Source organism: Plecotus auritus, assembly GCF_963455305.1.
Source record: "Plecotus auritus genome assembly, chromosome: X".
Classification (NCBI taxonomy): Eukaryota; Metazoa; Chordata; class Mammalia; order Chiroptera; family Vespertilionidae; genus Plecotus; species Plecotus auritus.
Window position 1 is genome coordinate 141,041,025 of NC_137784.1, and position 21,673 is coordinate 141,062,697.

General features: G+C 40.2%; 1 protein-coding gene across 8 annotated transcripts in view; it reads right to left on the reverse strand.

The window, feature by feature from the left end:
- KDM6A (lysine demethylase 6A) overlaps positions 1–21,673 on the reverse strand; it is a 159,950-nt gene that overhangs the window by 62,562 nt on the left and 75,715 nt on the right. For all 8 annotated transcript variants that reach the window (XM_080651992.1, XM_080651991.1, XM_080651989.1 and 5 more), the window contains exons 5-7: positions 19,157–19,215; positions 16,217–16,337; positions 4,024–4,078 (exon numbers count right to left, since the gene is read on the reverse strand). In XM_080651992.1, coding sequence (XP_080508118.1) covers positions 4,024–4,078; positions 16,217–16,337; positions 19,157–19,215 — 235 coding nt within the window. The remainder of the gene's footprint in view (positions 1–4,023; positions 4,079–16,216; positions 16,338–19,156; positions 19,216–21,673) is intronic.

The following is a 21,673-nucleotide window of genomic DNA, read 5'->3' on the forward strand; positions in this document are numbered from 1 at the left end:
TAAAAAACCACGAAGATCAAAACAAATAAAACATATCATGAACTTTAAAAATAATACCACTTTTGGGTCAAAAGTAAAGAACTACACAACTCCATAAATAATAATTAAATAATAATTAAATATCACATGTTAACTAATCAGAGATGAGGCTAAATAAAAGATGAAAATCAGTTTTGTGAAAAGCATACAAAAATAATAAAGAAAAGTTCACATATGTAAATATCTTATTCCCCCCACTCCCCTTTTCCAATACAGCTCTCCTTGAGTTCCAGTCCACATCTCACCTGACTGCATCATTGGAGGGAGACTGGGTAACAGGTTAAGGGAATGCGGAAGAGATGAAAAATCTATCCCCACTTCCCCCAATCTTCTTACTCCTCTAATAGAGGTAACAAGGAAGAAAAGATCAGGAGCCAGCTGGCACACATACTACCATCCCAAACTTCCACCAGGCTCACCCCTAGGCCTTATGTCAAGGGCTTCCCTCTATCCCATGAGTTACTAAATCCAGTGTCATCTTTTGTAGTGTGAAAACCACCAGGTATTTAAATTCTTAAAAGCCTTCTTCAAAGTAGAGCATAAGCACAGACCTAAGAAAAAGCTCCACTTGGCAAGTCTCAATTAGCGGTAGAAATTTTGAACAAATATTGCCATAAAGGTTTCTGAAATTAAACTTTCTTCAGAAATGAATACATTATTTTTAGAATTAACAGAATTTTTTAAATCTCAAAGAAACAATTTTATCCCAAGGGGCAATCATATAATGAAAAGTCTCACATCATTACAATTCTGCTTTTCAAAACACTAACTGTAGTTACCTCTCAAATAGCTCTAGAAACAAGTGTATCTACTTATTTTTAATTGCATAAATGAATTGTGCCATAAAATACAAATCTCTCATACAGACTTCTTAAAAAGCTCACTTTACTTTCTATTATCTTCTGGTCTTTGCAGTATCACAAGGTAACATGAGGAGTTCAAGGTATGTGGCATATACAATAGGTAAAGACATAAAAAAATGCAGAGAAATAAATTTTACAAGGACAAAGAGCCTGGTGTTGAAACAATAATAACGTCTGGCTCAAGGTAGGTAGCCTACATTGCTCTGAGACATCAGCCACTGTTGCAGTTATCAAGTAATCATGAAGACTGTCTAAAATAATCTACCTAAATCAACTCAACTATAATGGCTCTAAATAAAGCACATGCCCTTCCATTAGAATGACCAACCTTTTAGCACTCAAAGTCCTGAATCCAGGGAAACTCCTGAGCAAAAGAGGATGTTGGTCCCCTCCCACCTACTTCCCTTTTCAATAACCAACAGACAGAGGCACAGTAAACTCAAAGATGTATTCATGATGGTTCGAACTGTCCTCTGCAAATTTGACAGGAAAGTTTTCTGTCCTGTGATATTCACTCTACATAGGTGTCCTCCACTCAGGAACAATGATCTATAAGTGAGATTTTACCTCAACAGAGTAGAATAAAATGAGGATTTAGCAAAATATTTAGTTTCACATTTATGAGATAGGCCTCAAAAGTTATTTAAACTGACAAGTAGTTATGAAACTGGGCTTTAAGGCACTATATATAAAAAATTAAATGAAAATCAGCTGTTTTCTTATTTCCATAAATTAGATGATTTATATAACCTGGGTATATATTTATGGAAAAAAGTATAAATTAACACCTTATAAATTAATATACCTATGAGTTTAAATTCTTTTTCTAATCTAACTCCATCTTAGAAACTAAAATATTGCTGTGATTGTTACCTTCCCATAATTTATTCTGCAAATACACTGATCAGTACAAAATCCTAAGTTTTATTTAAAGAAATTAGAAATGTTTCCTCAAAAAATTGCCTCTTAGAGAAGTATGAGATAACTGGTCTGGTTTAGAGTATGACTTAATCCTTCTTAAGCATTTTTAACACTGATACTATTTTTTACTTAACAATTTTCTATATAGTTAAAAATCAGTCACTTATAGCAAAATACGGACTGACTTTCCAAAACCTAGAGTCCTTTTACTGATCTTAAATTTTCATTAAGAATGATTGATTTTTTTATATATTCTAATTAAAATTTTTATTTTTCAAGTAAAGTTTTAAAGAAAGCCAGCTTGAATCCAAATGAATATTCTTAAAACTTTTATTGGCTACTTTACAGTACACTAAATAAACATGACAATATATACTTATTGATAAACACAACGTAATCAACCCAATCTGCTTTTGGAAGGAAATCTACATAGGAGCAGAAAATAACTGAAGAACATGCTTCACACATAAATTCTTTTTGAATTAATTGAAAAATGTCATCTCCAACTTTATATGATATGTAAAAATATATTAAAAAGTCCAAGTATAGCTTCATAATTACCAGTAATTTGGGAATCACTGAGCTACCACATGTGAATCTTTGTATACTCACTTTTTTTTAAAAAAAGTAGCAAACCCCGTTATTAATCCCCCATACCATCCTATCTAATAAAAAGAGTGATATGCAAATTAACCATCACTCTGTTCTACTCACAAAGCCACGCCCACCAGCCAATCAGGAGAAAGTATGCAAATTAACCCAACCAAGATGGCTGCAGCCACAGAGGGAGCAGGAAGGAGGCTTGGGTTTCCCCGGCGATGGAGGAAGCCAAGCTTTCCACACACCCTGGTCGGCCCAGGCCTCCACTCCAGGCTACAAAGTTTCAATTACAGAAAATAAATAAATCCCAACAAAAATGGCAGCAGCCACGGAGCTGGAGAGAGCAGGAGGCTAGGGTTGCCCCTGGCAATGGAGGAAGCCAAGCTTCTGCAGCCCTGGCCCGCCTTGGCCTCCACTTAAGGCTACAAAGTTTCAATTGTAGAAGATAAATAAATCCCAGATACCAGGGCCTCTGCTTGGGTCACCAGGGGAGATGACCAGCCTGAAAACGACCACAGGCCCCTCGCCAAGGCCGCCCCACGCTCCAAGGAAACCCCCACCCTGATCCAGGACACCCTTCAAGGCAAACCAGCCGGCCCCCACCCATGCACCAGGCCTCTATCCTATCTAATAAGAGTAATGTGCAAATTGACCATCACTCCAACACACAAAGATGGCTGCCCCATGTGGTCAAAGATCCTGCCCCCATGTGGACACAAGATGGCCACCACAAGATGGCCAGCAGGGGAGGGACCAGACCTGCAAGGGAGAGCAGTTGTGGGTGATCAGGCCAGCAGGGGAGGGCAGTTGGGAGGGACCAGGCCTATAAGGGGGGACAGTTGGGGGCTATCAAGCCTGCAGGGGAGGGCAGTTAGCGGTGACCAGGCCGGCAGAGGAGGGAAGCTGGGGGTGACCAGGCCTGCAGGGAAGGCCAGTTGGGGGGGACCCAGGCCTGCAGGGGAGGGCAGTTAGGGGTGACCAGGCCTGCAGGGAGGGCAGTTAGGGGTAAACAGGCTGGCAGGGGAGCAGTTAGGCATCTATCAGGCTGGCAAGGGAGTGGTTAGGGGGTGATCAGGCTGGCAGGCAGAAGCGGGTAGGGGCAATCAGGAAGTCAGGCAGGCGAGCAGTTGGGAGCCAGCAGTCCTGGATTGTGAGAGGGATGTCCGACTGCCCGTTTAGGCCCGATCCCGGTAGGCCTAAACGGGCAGTCGGACATCCCTCGAGGGGTCCCAGATTGGAGAGGGTACAGGCTGGGCTGAGGGACAGCCCCCCCCCCATGCATGAATTTCGTGCACCGGGCCTCTAGTCTACAATATAATTAATACACAAATAACCAATTTTGCTTATTGGTACAGGTAATTTTCATTCAACCCCTCAGTTTACTGGTATATCTATTTTAGACACCGGCTGTTCACAATAACTGGTCTGACATGTTCCATTTGTACAAGTAGCCATGGCAACCAATACAGTTAGCTTCAACAATTCTAGAAGAAAAAAACTTGCACAGGATTTATCACTATCGTCATTATTATTACTACCACTACTATTTGCCATGAAGTGCTTTGAATATATGTAGAAAACTATGGCAATTAATACTTACTTTCAGCATTCGACAAAGTGCAGGGATTACAGTCAACCAAAGCTAACTGCAAATGCTGTAAGAAGAAAGTGAGAAAATAAATGCACTAAATTCAGTCACATACGTCTTAAAATAATTTTCAGGTATGTAAGGTCTAACATAATAACAGAACTATACTATGTAAATAAACCATATTAGACAACCAACTAGAATTACTTTGAACATTTACTGATGGCAACAGACAGGTTGTGGAGAATGGAGAACCTGGGAAAGAATTAACTTTATCAAATTACCCTATGCATATTTTTGTTTATATGAAAAAAAGCTTTGGATTTTTGAGTCTTCAAATAAATAAAAAGTATCCTCTATAATAATAAAAGCGTAATATGCTAATTAGACTGGATGGCCAAATGACCTTCTGGACGACATTCCGACGACCTTCTGAACAAAGCCAGGGCTGCGAGGGCCGAGGCAAGCTGCCACAGCTGCAGGGGCTGAGCCCCTTGCACAAATTTCGTGCATCAGGCCTCTAGTCTTATATAATAAAAAGGTAATATGCAAATTGACCATCAAGCCCTTGCACAAGATGGCCGACCCCATGTGGTCACAAGATGGCTGACAGGGGAGGGCAGTTGTGGGTGATCAGGCCAGCAGGGGAGGACAGTAGGGGGTGACCGGGCCAGCAGGGGAGGGCAGTTGGGAGGAACCAAGCCAGCAGGGAAGGGCAGTTGGGGGCAACCAGGCCAGCAGGGGAAGTCAGTTGGGGGCGACCAGGCCAGCAGGGGAGGGCAGTTGGGGGCGACCAGGCCAGCAGGGGAGGGCAGTTGGGGGGAATGGGCTGGCAGGGGAGGGCAGTTATGGGTGACCAGGCCAGCAGGGGAGGGCAGTTGGGGGCAACCAGAACTGCAGAGGAGGGCAGTTGGGGGCAATCGGACCAGCAGGGGAGTGGTTAAGGGGTGATCAGGCAGGCGAGCGTTTGGGAGCCAGCAGTCCCGGATTGTGAGAGGGGTGTCTGACTGCTGGTTTAGGCCTGATCCCCCAAGGGCTCCCAGATTGGAGAGAGTGCAGGCTGGGCTGAGGGACAAACCCCCCGCCCCCATGCACGAATTTCATGCATAAGTCCTCTAGTATATATAATAAAAGGGTAATATGCAAATTGAACCTAATGGCAGAACAACCAGGAACGACTGGTCACTATGACACACACTGACCACCAGGGGCGCAGACGCTCAAGGAGCTGCTCCCTGGTGGTCAGTGTGCTTCCACAGGGGGAGTGCCGCTCAGCCAGAAGCCGGCTCATGGCTGGCCAGTACAGCGGCAGTGGCGGGAGTCTCGCAGGGAGCGGGCCTAAGCCATTAGTCAGACATTCCCCAAAGGCTCCTGGGCTGCCAGAGGGATGTCTGACTGCCAGGTTAGGCCCAATCCCCCAGGGAGCGGGCCTAAGCCGTCAGTCAAACAAGCCCCAAGAGGTCCCAGACTGCGAGAGGGCTCAGGCCAGGCTGAGAGACCCTCCCCGAGTGCACGAATTTTCATGCACCAGTGCTCTAGTTAGTTATAAAATAGTTTAAACAGAACATATCACTATTTTTAAAACTGAAAGTAAAGGTCAATGGCATTAATGTCAGAACATCACTGCTTATCTCAAAATGAGATGTGAACATCAGAAACAAAAAAATTACTATGAGAATTATCATAAAGGGTGAAACTATGTGCCCTTACTGATTCTTCAATAATCATTATACTTAGTGCCTTTGAAATACTACAAAGAATGCACAAGCTATAAATAGCCTGTGTTCAAGTTCATTTATGACATATAATTACCCTTTTAGAATGTGCTATCATATGTGTAATAGTTATAACATCCACTTATAATGTCATATAAGCGTGCCCAAAAAAATATATGTTAAATTCAGTGTATAACACTAAGTTTTAAGAACACGAATCATAATAAAAAACACTGGGTGACATTTAGTTTGTCAACATTAAGCCTGGTATGTAAACTAAGAGAACACAAACAAGTATTAGAATTGGTCTGAAATCTTTAAGATAAAAAAATCAAACATCTTTTAACTTCTAAAAATATTTTCACAAATATATATTCACATTTTTAGCATTTAAGGAAATCAATAGCCAACATACTTTTAAAAAATTGACCACAATAAGCTCATTCCTATCTACTGCTGGGAAAATTGAAATGTATAATGACGATTTCTAGATGTAAGCTCATCTTTCTTTACCAAGAGAAATAATCATCAGCAAGTTTTCAGTACTATTTTTCAACACAGAATCAACAAACAGCACTTAGTCAACTAGACCCCTCAGTTAACAAAAATAAACAAGTATCAGCTATGCAGTGTTACAAGGAAAGCAAGATTAGAAGGCATCAATTGGTATGAACATAGTAATCACATTAATTCACAAATGTCTGTTATGTGCATGCATAATTAGGCTAGCCTACATTTACAGTACTCTTACTATTTAAGGGTTGTAATATTTTGAATGGGCAAACTACAAACAAAATGACTATGACCCTTAAATATTGAATATGTAATCAATAAATATTTATCAAGACCTATAATGCCCTTAGAACAATGCAGAAACTAGGGATACAATGACCAATAAAAGTAAAAAATTATTTGCCATGGTTAACAGAATGAGAGAGAAATACATCCAACACCTGAACACCCTGAGCACTGCTTTTATTTTCCCTTGGCCTACTAAGCAGATTGTATGTCCTCAAACATCCCTTGAGTGTGTTACCATGGCAATATAAAACAGACTTTTTAAAAGTGAGTACTATGAAAGTAAAGCATGCTTTATAACCAACTGCTCTCCTCTAGACGAAAAGAGCAGCACAGCAGCCACACTTTTAGACTGTACTGCATTTCTAAATCTAATCTATCCTGCTGGCACAAATTAATATTCAGATAACACAGACCTCCTAACTGAGCCATCAAAGAACATAAACTGACCTGCAAAGAAACAGCCTTCAAGATGGCAGTATTTTAGTTTTATTATTACACCGAAATCCCAAAAAGAACAGAGAGATGCATAATTCAAATTGCCCAGCCTACATTTCATCTATCAATATTCAATGAAACCAGGCAGAAATGGTTCTTGGCCATGTTTTACATAATCCTTAATCAATCTTAAAAGCAGCAATGAAGTCACTTAAGCACCTTCTGAAACCCACAATATCATGAAACACTAACCATTTCCAAACAGCAACAATATAGAAAAATTACCGGGCAAGAGTACATATTCAAAAACATGCATGTGAGAAAGAAAAAACTTAAAAGAATTACGAAGTTGAAGAAACTAAGCAGCCACACTAAACCACATAAAGAAAAACACCGATACATCTTTCAGTAAACTAAAGGGAGATGAGGAACTGGGGATGACGTGACCTCACAGTTTCACTTCCAGTATCTAAACCAGATGCAAAACAGATATACCTATTAACATATAAATCAGCAAAAATGACTACCTATTACGATTATCGACACTCAAGCCTAAAAATGTCATGGTAAAATATCCAGCACCCAACAGAAGCAGCTAAGTACACAATGGGGCAAAAGTAGAATTAGTTGTGAGTACACGAAAGTTTACTCTTGTATTTATCAAGTATTGTATTATTTCCCATAGAACAAACTGTAAACCTACTTTTGCCACACCGGTATATGCACCTCATACCGAAACACTGTGGTACTGAAACTGATTGCCGCTGTGTGGAAGTTACCCTGTAGCAGAGGCTTTTGCAGCTCAGACTATCTACAAACCTCAAGGCAGAAAGCATTCTACAGAAAATTAATTTCCAAGCCAAGAAGATTTACCTGAGACTTTTTTTTTAATGCTGCAGTTCTTTTCTTTTTATAGAGCACTTCTGGTCCAATTTAACACAAGGTTCGATTCATTACAATTTCTGTTGACATCTTTATTACCAAAGTCACCTTTTGTTTTAAAAGCTTTTGACTTGCTCAGTATTTCATAACTTTATAGTATTTTGTTTTATATAAACTGAGGAAGTTGATTTCTATCTGGAGGAAGGATATCTATATTCATGTAATTAACACATAAAACTAGAGTTGCAAGACTTTATTTTCCTTTAAATTGTTTTACTTCTAGCTGTACAGTCTGTGATTATCTCATGAATCTTTTCAACTGTAGAACCCTTCAACTGTATTCCCAATCCTAGAGACAAGCAATGAGATAGCTTTTCGTAACTGACAAAGTCTGTATCAATGTATAAATAATTTATTTGGAGCACTGTTTGGATTCCAGATCTAATCTTGGATGTTCTGACTCAGTGGGTTGAGGGTGACACCCTGTGAACCACATAAAAGCTTCTAACAAATTATTCCAATGCCCAGTCAGGGTTAAATGCCACTATCTTAAAGTTTTTAAATCATGTGCTTGCCCTCAAAAACCTTACTTCAGAGTACCTAGCAAGTTGTGATACCACTGTCTCCACTCATTCCATTATGGCAGACACAGCCTTTTGGGAATAAAAGGTTGGCAATCAGCTTTTACTCGATAAGCCAGGCACTCTGCTATGGCTACGCATACATAACTAAACACAAGGCGCACTGAAACTGGTATTGTGACAGAAGTTTAACAGACAATTCCGTAATGGAATCCAAAAGATACAGATGAGAGAAGAAAGAAAAGAGGTACTTCTGGCTGAGGAAACAATTTGTTTTTATTCAGCTCCAACGAAACAGGCTTTTGTGGACCATTTAAGTAAGAGAAGTGAACTCAGGTACTCTTTCAAGTCAAAGGCAAATTATTTTTCTTAATCATTGTTACAGATCGCCACAGTTCTAAAATATTAAAGGTGGTAATTATACTGAAATATATCAATGCACTAAATCAACACATTGTACACCTTAATCTTATACAATGTTATGTGTCAACTTTATGTCAATAAGAAATTTTTAAAAGACTAGAATTTTCAAAATACCAGCTGGACATGTTAAGCTATCATGAAAGAAATAGGACAGAAGCAGGTATCTATACCTATATATATAAAAGTCTAAGTGACCGTTACAACCAGCCAGTAGCTATGACACGCACTAACCACCAGGGGGAAGATGCTCAATGCAGGAGCTGCCCCGGTGGTCAGTGCGCTCCCACAGTCACCATCCCGTGGCCGGCCAGGCTCCCGCGGTCCTGCCCGGCCAGCCTGATCGGGACTGGGCGAGACAGCCCCAATCGGCCGGGAGAGACCCCACTCGTGCATGAATTCATGCACCAGTGGAATAATAATAGCAAATTTCATTATCTTCAGACAACTAAACTAATAAAAATATGCTGTTAAAGCTTCAACAAAGAAATACTACAGATATTTTGGAAACGTAAGGCATGGTTAAATTTAATAACTAACATCAAATTCTCAGTAAGTTTTATATAATACAGTTCACAGTATCCTAATTAAATGAAACAAATGACTTCTGCATTCTACAGTAAATAAAAGACAGGAGGCATTTCACAGATTCAAAAGTGTTTTCTAAGAGGAAGTATATATCATCATGCCTTTATTTACCTTTCTGCCTTATTATCTTAGCATAAAAAAAAAATCACAATAAAATTCCTGAATCTGTATTGGGTATAAGATCAAACAAGACACCTGGAAATGAAGTAATTCCTAGAGAAGAGTAAGGTAGACAGAAAGAATGTGGAAATGCTTTTTCACTCAGAAGTTTCATGTCATGTGTAACAGTAGAGGGGAGACAAGCTGGAATGAATTGTGCTGTCAGTTTGTAAAGAAAAAAACAGCTGTTAAAAGAGATGATAAATAAAAGTAGCCCCTTTTTCCGCCCCTCCCCCCCCCCACATATTTCCAGCCCATCCTATAAGAGCCATTTTATAGTCTCTTCCATTTATCTATTCATTCAAGAAACACTAAGAACCTGGTAAAATGCCAGGCTAACACACATCTCATTTGAGTTCAACCTATTTCCTTAGACTTTTCTCTATAATTCTTACCTTCTTACCCCTTTCATAGTAACCCCTTCAATAAACACATCATCTTCAAATACCAAATTATAAGGGAACTTATACTGGTATCCCCATCAACTTTCCACAGGTTCCCTTTAAAAAGCCACCTTTTTACCTTTAAAAATCCAAAAAAGTTCTAATGTTGACACATTTCAGGGAAACTTAAATATGTAAATATTAAGGAGAATTTCTACATGATCTTCCATTAAATTAAATAATATGGATTTAGTACATGTTATTTTGCATTTATTAGTTTCACAGGAAGAAAATAATTTTAAGCCTGCCAGGATGTGAAAATTAGAGGCATTATATAAAACTATTTGTCAAAATTAGTATACTTTTATTGAAGTAATAACAATACACTGGCTCAAATATATAATGAATGTAAGTAATTATCATTACTATCATTAAAAAATAATGAAATAAAGTCTGAATTATATGGTATTAAACAGGCAACCAAACCCACTTGGGGGGATATTACCTGAAACAGAGAAGAAAAAGAACAAAATATCATGTAGAAATAAATGTCACCCGAAATGGACTCTGATTCAGATGGTATAAAACTAATTAAATTAAGAATTGGTACCTCCACCACTCACTAAACATGTGAAATCTTTACTGGCCAATATAATGGAAAAATAACACCATACAATTAAAAAGTAAGCTGGGCACTAACTTCACATTTCTGAAGATGGGATGAGTGACAAAAATACAAGTATTAAATTCTAGGACAAGAAAATGGATTTTGCAAACAATATATCTCTCCTGGCCCCAAATGAGAGGAATTTGTGGGGTGGGTACAATTATTCCAGTTCTACAGACACAAGGAGGGTCAGAAGAGTTAAGCATCTTGCCCAAGGTCACACAATTAGTGATGTGGCAGGGTCAAATTTTAAAACAAAATTTGCTTGCTCTGAAAGCTGTTTACATGGTACCAAAAACAGAATGAATCTGTTTCAGAAATACATTTTGGGAGAAAAGTTATTACGAGAGATAGAAATAAAACAGGAGGCCCTGGAATGCATTTCATGTGTGGGTGAAATGAAGGAATCTATTATGAAAATAAACTGTACTTGATTTAAATATTTTACCATCTAAAACATACTGTATATGCAATATCCCTCCTTCAGGCACAGGAAAAAGAAATGAGGTAGAGAAGCACAAGTTGTTCACACCGTCCCCACACCAAAATACTCCTTTTACCCACCCTTTACTTCTCCATTAGATAGGAACAGTGTATTTAGGAATTGAGAGACCTGCTCAAACACTGGGTATAACTGATCGAAGAGTAACCATCTACACGTAAATTGACCGTCAAGTCACGATGCCTACCAGCCAATCAGGAATGAGTATGCAAATTAGCAGGACAAAGATGGGAGCCAGCCAGAGTGAGCAGGAGGCTTGGGTCGCCCCTGGCAATGGAGGAAGTCAAGCTTCCTGCCTGCCTGGGCTGGCCGCCGAAGAAGGGGCCTATGGGCGGCGGCCACAGAGCCGGCCCAGGTGGGTGCCAAAGGAGGAGCCTGTGGGTGGAGGCCACGGATCTGGCTGGGGCGTGCGGAAGGCTTGGGTCACCCCCGCCCACCCTGGCCGCTGCTGAACGGGGGGGCCTGTGGGCCGCAGCCATGGAGCCGGCCTGGGTGCACGGGAGGCTTGGGTCGCCGTCACCTGGACCAGCCGCCGAGGGAGGGGCCTGCAAACGGGCCTCAGCCCCTTACCCAGGCTGGCCATGCCCCCATGGGGTGAGGGGCCCCACTGGGGGGCGTGGCCAGCCTAAAAACAGCCATCAGCCCCTCACCCATGCTGGCCAGGCACACCAGCAGGGACCCCCACCCTGAAGGGGGTGTGGCCAGCCTGAAAACAGCCCTCATCCCCTCACCCAGGCTGGCCACGCCCCCCCAGCAGGGACCCTCACCCCATGGGGGCGTGGCTGGCCTGCAAAGTACCACAGGCCCCTCGCCCAGGCTGCTCCATCCCCCAAGGGAACCCCCACCCTGATCCGGGACACCCTTCAGGGCAAACCAGCCAGCCCCCACCCATGCACCAGGCCTCTATCTATACTAATAAAAGGGTAATATGCTAATTAGACTGGGAGACGTTCCAAGAGACCTTCCAGACATTCTTCTGGACAAAGCCATGGTGGCAGGGCCAAGGTAGAGGAGTTAGAGGCCAAGAGGGGAGGGCAGTTGTGGGTGATCAGGCCGGTGGGGGGGGGGGGGTAGTTGGAGGTGAGCAGGCCATCAGGAGGTCAGTTGGGGGCAAGCAGGCCAGCGGGGAGGGTGGCTGGGGGCGAGCAGGCCAGCAGGTGGGGGTAATTGGAGGTGAGCAGGCCGGCAGAGGGGGCAGTTGGGGGCGATCAGGCCAGCAGGGGGCAAGTGCGGGTGAGCAGGTCAGCAGGCAGAGTGGTTAGGGGCAATGAGGCAGGCAGGCAGGTGAGCAGTTAGGAGCCAGCAGTCCTGGATTGCCTGTGGGATCGGGCCTAAACCGGCAGTTGGACATCCCTCAAGGGGTCCCAGATTGGAGAGGGTGCAGGACGGGCTGAGGGACATCCCCCCCATGCATGAATTTCGTGCACCGGACCACTAATCTATAATAGTAAAAGCGTAATATGCTAATTAGACTGGACATCCTTCCGGACAACCTTCCAGACGAAGCCAGGGCTGCGAGGGAAGCTTGGGTCCTGGGTGCCTGCCAGCAGCCAGAGGGAAACCCAGGTCCTGGGTGCCGGAGGGAAGCTAGTGCCGGCAGCCGGGGGGAGGAAGGCCTACTCTTGCACAAATTTCGTGCATCGGGCCTCTAGTATCTTTAATAAGGTATCAAATGAGAATGGCCGTGTGGCTTATTTCTGGCCAATGAGATACAAAGTAAAGTATTCTTCAATGAGGAAAAAAAGGGGGACATCTGTAATACTTTCAATAATAAAGATAAAAACAAACTAAGAGTCCATCAAGAAAAGCATATCTGAAGGATGTTTATATTAAAAAAAAAAAAAAAAAGTGCCTGGCCAGTGTGGTTCAGTGGTTGAGTATCAACTCATGCACCAAGAGGTCACTGGTTTCATGCCCGGTCAGGGCTCATGCCCAGGTAGGGCTCAATCCCCAGTAGGGGTGTGCAGGAGGTAGTCAATTGTTGTTTCTACCTCTCCCTCTCCCTTCCTTTCTCTGAAATCAATAAAAATATCTTTTTTTGTAAAAGTATTTTGAGGAAATCTTTTGAAGTCAGGATCTTTCTCCTCTATAAAATGATTATCAGATATTTATTGAGCACTTATTACATGCCAGTACTACACTAAGCACCTATGCCACTACTGTACAATATCTTCCTATATGAAACATGAAAAAGGAATAATCTCCCTTTCATTATACCGGGCATGTAGCCTTAAGAATAAGCCAACATAGAAGAAAATGAATCCCTGATAAAACCCTGTATCAGTTCGATCAATTCTGAAGGATGGACTTCACATTATAGGAACTACTTTTTGTTGTTATTTTAACCAGCTTGAGTTGGAGTTTCTGAGGTTGCATCTCAAAGCATCGAATACCAATACTTGGTACTAGAAAACAGTTTCATATACTGTAGTAGTAGGAAAGTCATCAGAGGTTCCACATCTATTCATATGAAGCTAAAGCAGTAGCTAGTCTTTAGGAAAATTGAAAGTCACCTAAGGGGAGAGGGACATGCCATTTCTTCTGATTCCTACCTTCATCTACACTAAAAGCTAAGCTCTTATAGTAATATATGGAAATACCACCTTCTCAACTAAAAATGTTGATGCCTAAAATTCTCCTGAAAACAGACAAGGAATACTGGAGAGAGCCGCCTTAAAAAGCCAATGTCAAAAAAAGAAATGGGGGGAGGAGGGGAAGCCAATGTCAAGATGAGATAAAAATCAAATGAAACTGCATGATGGGGAAGAAATGTATCAAGGATTCCTAAAACTTTTTCTATGTTCATATAAATGATATAAACATAATGATAAATCAAGTATTTTAAATAAATGGGGGGGGGGCAAAACAAGAAGACTGCACTTATGGCAATTTTGCTAAAATCACCATTACTTGAAGGTTTGGTTAGCTTTTAACTATGTCTGAATATAGTTAAAAGTTGTATGTAGGAAAGTTTCTGTATGAATATGATTAAGTAGTAACAGTGGTCAGCAAACTCATTAGTCCACAGAGCCAAATATCAACAGTACAACAATTGAAATTTCTTTTGAGAGCCACATTTTTTAAACTTAAACTTCTTCTAACGCCACTTCTTCAAAATAGACTCGCCCAGGCCGTGGTATTTTGTGAAACAGCCACACTCAAAGGAAAGAGCTGCATGTGGCTCGCGAGCCGCAGTTTGCCGACCACTGAGTAGTAACACTTTCAATTAGCCATGGAACACTGTCCAACCCTGTTTCCCCTGATTAAAGGGGATTTTAAATAATGCCACCTTCATGAAAACAGATCTTTGCATCCCACAGAATTATTAAAAATACCACTGTACCGATATTCAGAGATATTCACATTTTACACAATTTGGGACATATATGATTACTTTTTTCCACTCAAATATATTTCCTAAGCAACATTTACCAATCTACTACCCAAGACACTTGTTCCACACATAATAGGAGTTGTGACAGCATTGTAAAATACTCAAATAATTTTATTTTTTTAAGAGTCTTCGTTAGTGAATATACACTGTGAATGTCCAAGAGGGGGTAATATATGCAAGGTGCCACATTTGAACTTTATTTCCCATTTCTAATCCATTCATATCCCATAATATAGTCTGAGAAATGCTGCTCTAAGCTTGAGGAAAAACTGATAACTTCCAGGCATCCCTTATTCTTTACACTACTTACATTTACTCTCGGGCCTAGTCTTCAAACTGCACTTACCTTTGACAACTATGTGATCTAAGTAGATCACAATCTACTTGCTTTAGTGTTTTTGGTTGTTTCTCTTTTTCTTACCATCAGCATTGTTCTTTATAAACTCATGAAAGATAAAAACTGTATTTGCAGTCTACTTTAAAACTCTAGAAGAATTAGGCACTCTTAAATCCAGTTTAAAAAAAAAAAACAACTTTCAGCCCTGACCAGTTTGGCTCGGTGGATAGAGCGTCGGCCTGCGGACTGGAGGGTCCCAGGTTCGATTCCTAGTCAAGGGCATGTACCTTGGTTGCGGGTACATCCCCAGTAGGGGGTGTGCAGGAGGCAGCTGATCGATGTTTCTCTCTCATCGATGTTTCTAACTCTCTATCCCTCTCCTTTCCTCTCTGTAAAAAATAAAAAAATCAATAAAATATATTTTTAAAAAATTTTAAAAAAACTTTCAGTAGTTCCTTATTAGTGAATTCAAATTACAACCTACTGTACAGTCATTCTCTATCTCCCTCCCTTCAGAATCAAGACAGTATGCATCAGAGCTATTTAGAACATGTCAACCATTATAGCCATAAATTCACAAAAACTTAAGCTTTTCTCTAGAACTTCAATTCCTTTCAAAAAGCAATACTTTCGTCATGCAGGGAAGCACTATATTCATGAAAATCCCAGGGAGACCTAAAGTGATGGCACAGATAGCACAAGAAGCTCAATGAAAAATTTGACAAATATCCAATTTCCGTAGAAAGTTAAATACTTAACCAACAATGTGTTATCATGAGTATCATTGGCATTTGTTCTTAAAATTTAAAAAGATGGTTTTTTATATCACCAATAGTGTTCATACTGATCCATCAGCAGTACAACTGACTTTCGGAGAACACTTTTAAAGATATTTTAGATATGAGATATGCCCTACTGGTAAAGGTGGAAAGATTTCTGGTGAAACGAATACAAATAAATGGTCAATGATTCGGTCACCCCATCATTAGGTACCTGCTTCTGACCTCTATGGTGGTCAATTGCTTATAGAGAAGTGTTTCCAATGTCCAAACTGAAATTGAAACCTTCACCTCATAGCAAACCTCAAAACTTTAATCCCCCCCAAAAAAGTTAAATGATGTGTAATTAATTACCTATGTCTTAGCATAATAACTACTTTGTGCCCTGAAACCCAACATTTGTATCTTCCAGTTCATAGCTGATAAAAGGTTCTTTCACTTAAATTTTCAAATTTTCTTTTGAGGTGCTGATATAAATTCCAACATTTCTCAAAGCTCTAACATTTAACAACCCCCTCCCCCCAAATGAAACATAGTGTCTTAGAGAAAAACCACAACCTACCTTTAAACTAGACTCATAGTCTGTGTTCACTTTGAACATAAGCCCAAGTCGTAAATGAATTTCCTTGGCTCGACAAAAGCTGGGATCAACATAAAGCACCTCCTGAAATGCTTTAATTGCCCTGAAAGAATACAGGCATAAGATAGCTTAACTTTTTAACATTTGCATGAATTTTTGCTTGGTAGCACAGTAAAACTTATGATTTACACAATATTGTTAAAAGGAAATGCAGTTTTATAAAAATGATATGAATGAATAGTTTTTTAAAAAAAAGACTGGAAAGGGGCATCTGGGTCTTTCATATAATTGAATGTACAGAATCTAATCCTATATAATAAAAGAGCAATATGCAAATCGATTGGAGGAACAACTGGTCGCTATGATGCACACTGACCACCAGGGGGCAGATGCTCAATGCAGGAGCTGCCCCTGGTGGTCAGTGCACTCCCACAGGGGGAGGGCCGCTCAGCCACAAGCCAGGCTGACTGCTGGCGAGTGCAGCAGCAGTGGAGGGAGCCTCTCTCGCCTCCACAGCAGCACTAAGGATGTCTGAAGCCATCAGTCGGACATCCCCCAAGGGCTCCCGGACTGCTAAAGGGTGCAGGCTGGGCTGAGGGACCACCACCACACATCCCCTCCCCCCGCTAAGTGCATAAATGTTGTGCACCGGGCCTTTAGTTTAATATAAAAGATGAAAAGGATGATCAGTTAAATTTATTCTCCATTATTCAAATAATATTTTATATTAAAACTAGAGGCCTGGTGCACAAATTCGTACATGGGTGGGGTACCTCAGCCTGGCCAGCGATCGGCCCGATTGGGGCTGCAGGAGGTTGGCCCGCTGGGGGTGGGGAGGGGCCGCGGGAGGTTGGCCGGCTCCAGTTTTTCCAAGTAATCTATTCCTTCAGTTGTGCATTCCTATTTTCAATGTTCTAAACAACAGTAAAATGTTTAAGTTTTAATAAGTGTTCCCTGATGCCATCACTTTCATAGTTGGTTGATTAAATTGTGTGTGTTGGGAGGGGAGGGACACTCCATAGTCTCTTTACTAAACCAGTTCCCCTCATCTAGCAAAATATATCTAAGTTCACTTCCATTTTATTTTCTAAACTTCTACTAATGTTTTGTCTCCTGTGTGCTTCTTCATTTATTCCCACCTGAGGGGAACAAAAGAATAGAGAAGTGGGGGAAAGTGTGTGTGTGTGTGTGTGTGTGTTGGGGAGGAGGAGGGTGGAGTACGTGGAGAAAATAGGTAACACTCAGACTACATTTTAAATTTGGTCATCATTTTACCACATTCACCTCGCCAAACTGCGTGCAGCCAGAACATGATCTCTATAGCACAAGCTAAACTGAAACACCAAAGCATACAAATTCTGATTGACAGAGAATTTTAGAACATGAGAAATAGCTAAGGAAAACTATAAAATACTTTTGATACAACGTGTAGAAAGGTTTATAGTTTTCAAATATTAGAGCATATTCTCTACTGAAACAGAAAAGTTCATATTGCTGTGCATGAGCATCATTGGCATTTTTTCTTAAAATTTAAAAAGATGGTTTTTTATATCACCAAAATCATTTCTATAGTTTTTCAGCTTAAATTCTTTTTGCATTTAATGTGTGCCATTGCTAACAATTTAAAAAAAGAAATTATAGAAAGCTAAAACCTCAATAGCACTACCTATGGAAAACATGGATGTGCTAAATATATTTTAAAACAATGGTCACTTTTAATGAGATTTCAAGGAAGTCATTTAAAAAGTCTCCTTTAAAACTATATCAAAAATGATATTAACTAAATGGCCCTAGCACAGTTTCAGTACATTTGGGAAGAGACAACAAAACCCTTAGGTTCTCTGAGGCTAATAAAGCTGGGTCCCGAGAGTTCCCTCAGGAATATCTAAAAGGGATAGTATTCTAGCTCTGAATCAGTAATAACATTTTATATGTATATAACAGATATATAGTTCCACGCATATTTATTAGAAAATTTAGAGGTTCCTTTTAAGTGACACAGATAGATTTGCTGAAATAACCCAAGAGACAGGTAAGATTTTTAAAGGTAGAGATGGAAAGAGAAGCCAGACCAAACAGAGTAGATGGCACGAACAAGGTTACATAGGTAAAAAATGCTCAAGATGTTTTCAGGGGAATGTTAATACAGTGTGACTGACATAAAGAACATATTCAGCTACGGGAACAGTGAGGCGAAAAGGATCATTTGAGGTTGAACCAGAGAGGACCTTAAATGTAAGGCTAAATTAGAAGTATCATACACTGGGTTATTGACATTGGCATTTGCTAATGTATTACTACCTCCTGGCTCTTTTGCGCTCTCTAGCCAATCTTCTTATCATCACTCCAGACACTGTGACACTTTTTTCCCTCCTACTGCGTGTGGGTTGGGGAGAGGAAGGGGAGGGAGTAGTCAATCTTGTCTAAAAGTCTGAAAAGGTGAAAGTATTGGTCGTCATAGATAATTTATCCATAGATCTTTATATCAGCGTGCAAGTCACTCCCCAGTTCAAATAACCTGGGGACCACTGGTCTATAATGAAGACCTGAGAAATTCTAACAGCTTTCTAATCTAAGCCTTCTTTAATTATTATAATCTCATGCCAGATTCTTTCAGGGACACATACAACTCTTATATGTGAAGTGGTTCAGTATCTCTGAAGGAATATCTAATCATTTCAAGAGATTATTGAAAAATGTAGGCATAGGGACATTAAAATATGTTGTCTTTATTACACACACAATATGGGGTGGGGCAAAAGTAGATTTACAGTTGTTCATATGAAAAATAATACAATAATAAATAATAATCCAAGAATAAATTCTGTTTCACGCACTCACAACTATAAACCTACTTTTTACCCACACTGTGAACAAAACATAGCAAAAACAAAAACAAGTCATTCACTAGAAATAACTTACCATTGAAATGCATTGTAATGGAAGTAGACCAAACCAAGACCATATAAAAAGGCAGCATTCTGTAAAGAAAGGGAAAAGAGTTTTAGGAAAAGCACTTACGTTTAATGCACATGACATTATTAACATAAAACATGGTATCCAGGATGTTTTTAAGTTATGAAAACTCTATCCTGCATTACAATATATTTGAGAAACATTTTTAAAGCACTGAAATCAGATGAGTCAGCAAAGGCATGGAATCCAATCAATTTGATGAGATTCTCTGGTTTCTTTTTAATTAATCCTGCCCTGAAATAAAAAAAATTTGTCAGCGGAATTCTATGGGCAAGACTACAATAAAAACCTATCATTCAGGAATAAGAAAATGCTTGGACTACGCTATCCTATTATCTCTTGCTTGCATCTGTATTTTTTCTCTAGTTCTGTTTGTTGAACTGGATTTAATTTTATGTTCAGTGTTGTCAAGAAGACAGTTCAAATTGAAAGTAAATGTACAATATAAACCTAGAACAAATTTTAGTATTAAAAATAAATCGCACGCTAAAATGACACCTAGCCATTTATATTTGGGGTTTTAAACATCAGTGATGCCTATTTTCAGTATAAAACAGAGAGACACTTATCCAGACTCATTTTGACCTCTGGCCTCCAAACAGAAACTAGCCACCTATTCCCTTTTTTAGTGCCTACCTTGTGTTTTATCAATAAAAAAGCAAATTTGTTTTAGTAAATCTTCTCTATAAAAAAAAAAAAAAAAAAAGTAGCCCGAACTGGTTTGGCTCAGTGGATAGAGCATCGGCCTTTGGACTCAAGGATCCCAGGTTCGATTCCAGCCAAGGGCATGTACCTTGGTTGCAGACACATCCCCAGTGGGGGGGTATGCAGGAGGCAGCTGATTGATGTTTCTCTCTCATCGATGTTTCTAACTCTCTATCCCTCTCCCTTCCTCTCTGTAAAAATCAATAAAATACATTTTTTAAAAAGTAAACCTTTCATACTCATCTTTGTGAACAAATTTCTCCAAACCTATATTCTAAAACTTGAAAATTTTAAACTCTTACTAAAATGTGTCTTGCCAAGCTGTCTTGGGTTGCATTTCTCCAGAAGCAAAAGGTTTTAGTGCAAATAATTTATTTATAGTTATCCTAGGAAGCACCAGTTAAAAAGTGGAGAACTGAAGTAGGGAAGGGAAGGAAACCAACAAAGGGTGCAGTATGGCAGGTTATGCAGCTGTGAGCAACTGGCATTTGATCTTGCTGGGAATCTCTAGGAGACAGTGTGGAACATTCCTCAGAGTCATCTTGTCCTAGGTGTGAGGGACCTAGAGTATGGATCCCAACGGCTAACAATTATTGTTTGGAAAAAAAGAATGTGATGTCTAACCCCCAAAGTGTAAACTCATGGGTGAGTTTTTGGTATGCAACTATTTTTTTAATACTAAAATTTGTTCTCGGGTTATATTGTGCATTTCCTTTGAATTCTAAGTACCTTTTTGGAAACACTGAAAAAATGTTTAAGTACATCTTAAAATGTACTAAGTATGAAAATTTAATTTCATTCATTCCTCATTAACCCCAACTTTCCAAGTGAGAAAATTATATGCTGTAGGAGTATTCACAAATGCTGGTATTTGCAAAGTTTCAGACATCTATTTCAAAAGTTCATATTTCAAAAAATTTTTAATTTAGTTGGAAATGGTTTTAATCAGTATCATTTATTTACCACCCCGTGCCCTGAAATAAACTGAGGATTTACTAGGTGTCAGGGACAATACTAAAAGGTTGCACAGGCCAAACTGATTAAAATATACTTCTCTGGCCCTCAAGAAGTATGCACCTAGTGTGTATAGAGCGTGGGGGTGGAGAGAACAGGGATATTCAGAATGCAGGATTAGTTAACTCAAGAAGTAGTTAAGTCATCAAATGTTCTCCCCCAGAAAGTCTAATTTGAAAGACAACTGTCTTCTTAGGTGGAGGTGATGGAGGGGAAAGGAGCATATGAATAAAAATAGATAACATCTTTCACCAATTTAGGTAATTGCCCAGGGAAGGTGGTGTGGGGTATGGTGGAAATATGAGTTTACTGAGGGGCATTTCTGCTTTCAGGACACGCCCTGAATTCTCCCAACTGCCTCACTTTGTTGATGGTTCATCCTTTCCCCTCCAAGATATCTTAACCACATCCACGTCACTGTATAAATTCTATCAGTTATTCAAGATCCATTTTAAATGCCATCTTTCCCATGAAGCTCTGCTACTTCAACTACTTCACTAGAGGTACCCTTCCAACCTTTAACTTTGGCCTTAGCATAATGTCTCTATCATATAACATAGAGGCCTGGTGCATGAAATTCATACACAGGTAGGGTCCCTAGGTCTGGCTGGCGATCAGGGCTGATTGGTACCTTTTAGCTGCCGGCTGGGGCCTCCCTTCCCCGGCTGCTAGCCAGGGCCTTCCTTTGCTCCATGCACCCCCTGGTGGTCAGCGCATGTCAAAGCAAGCAATCAAACTCCCATT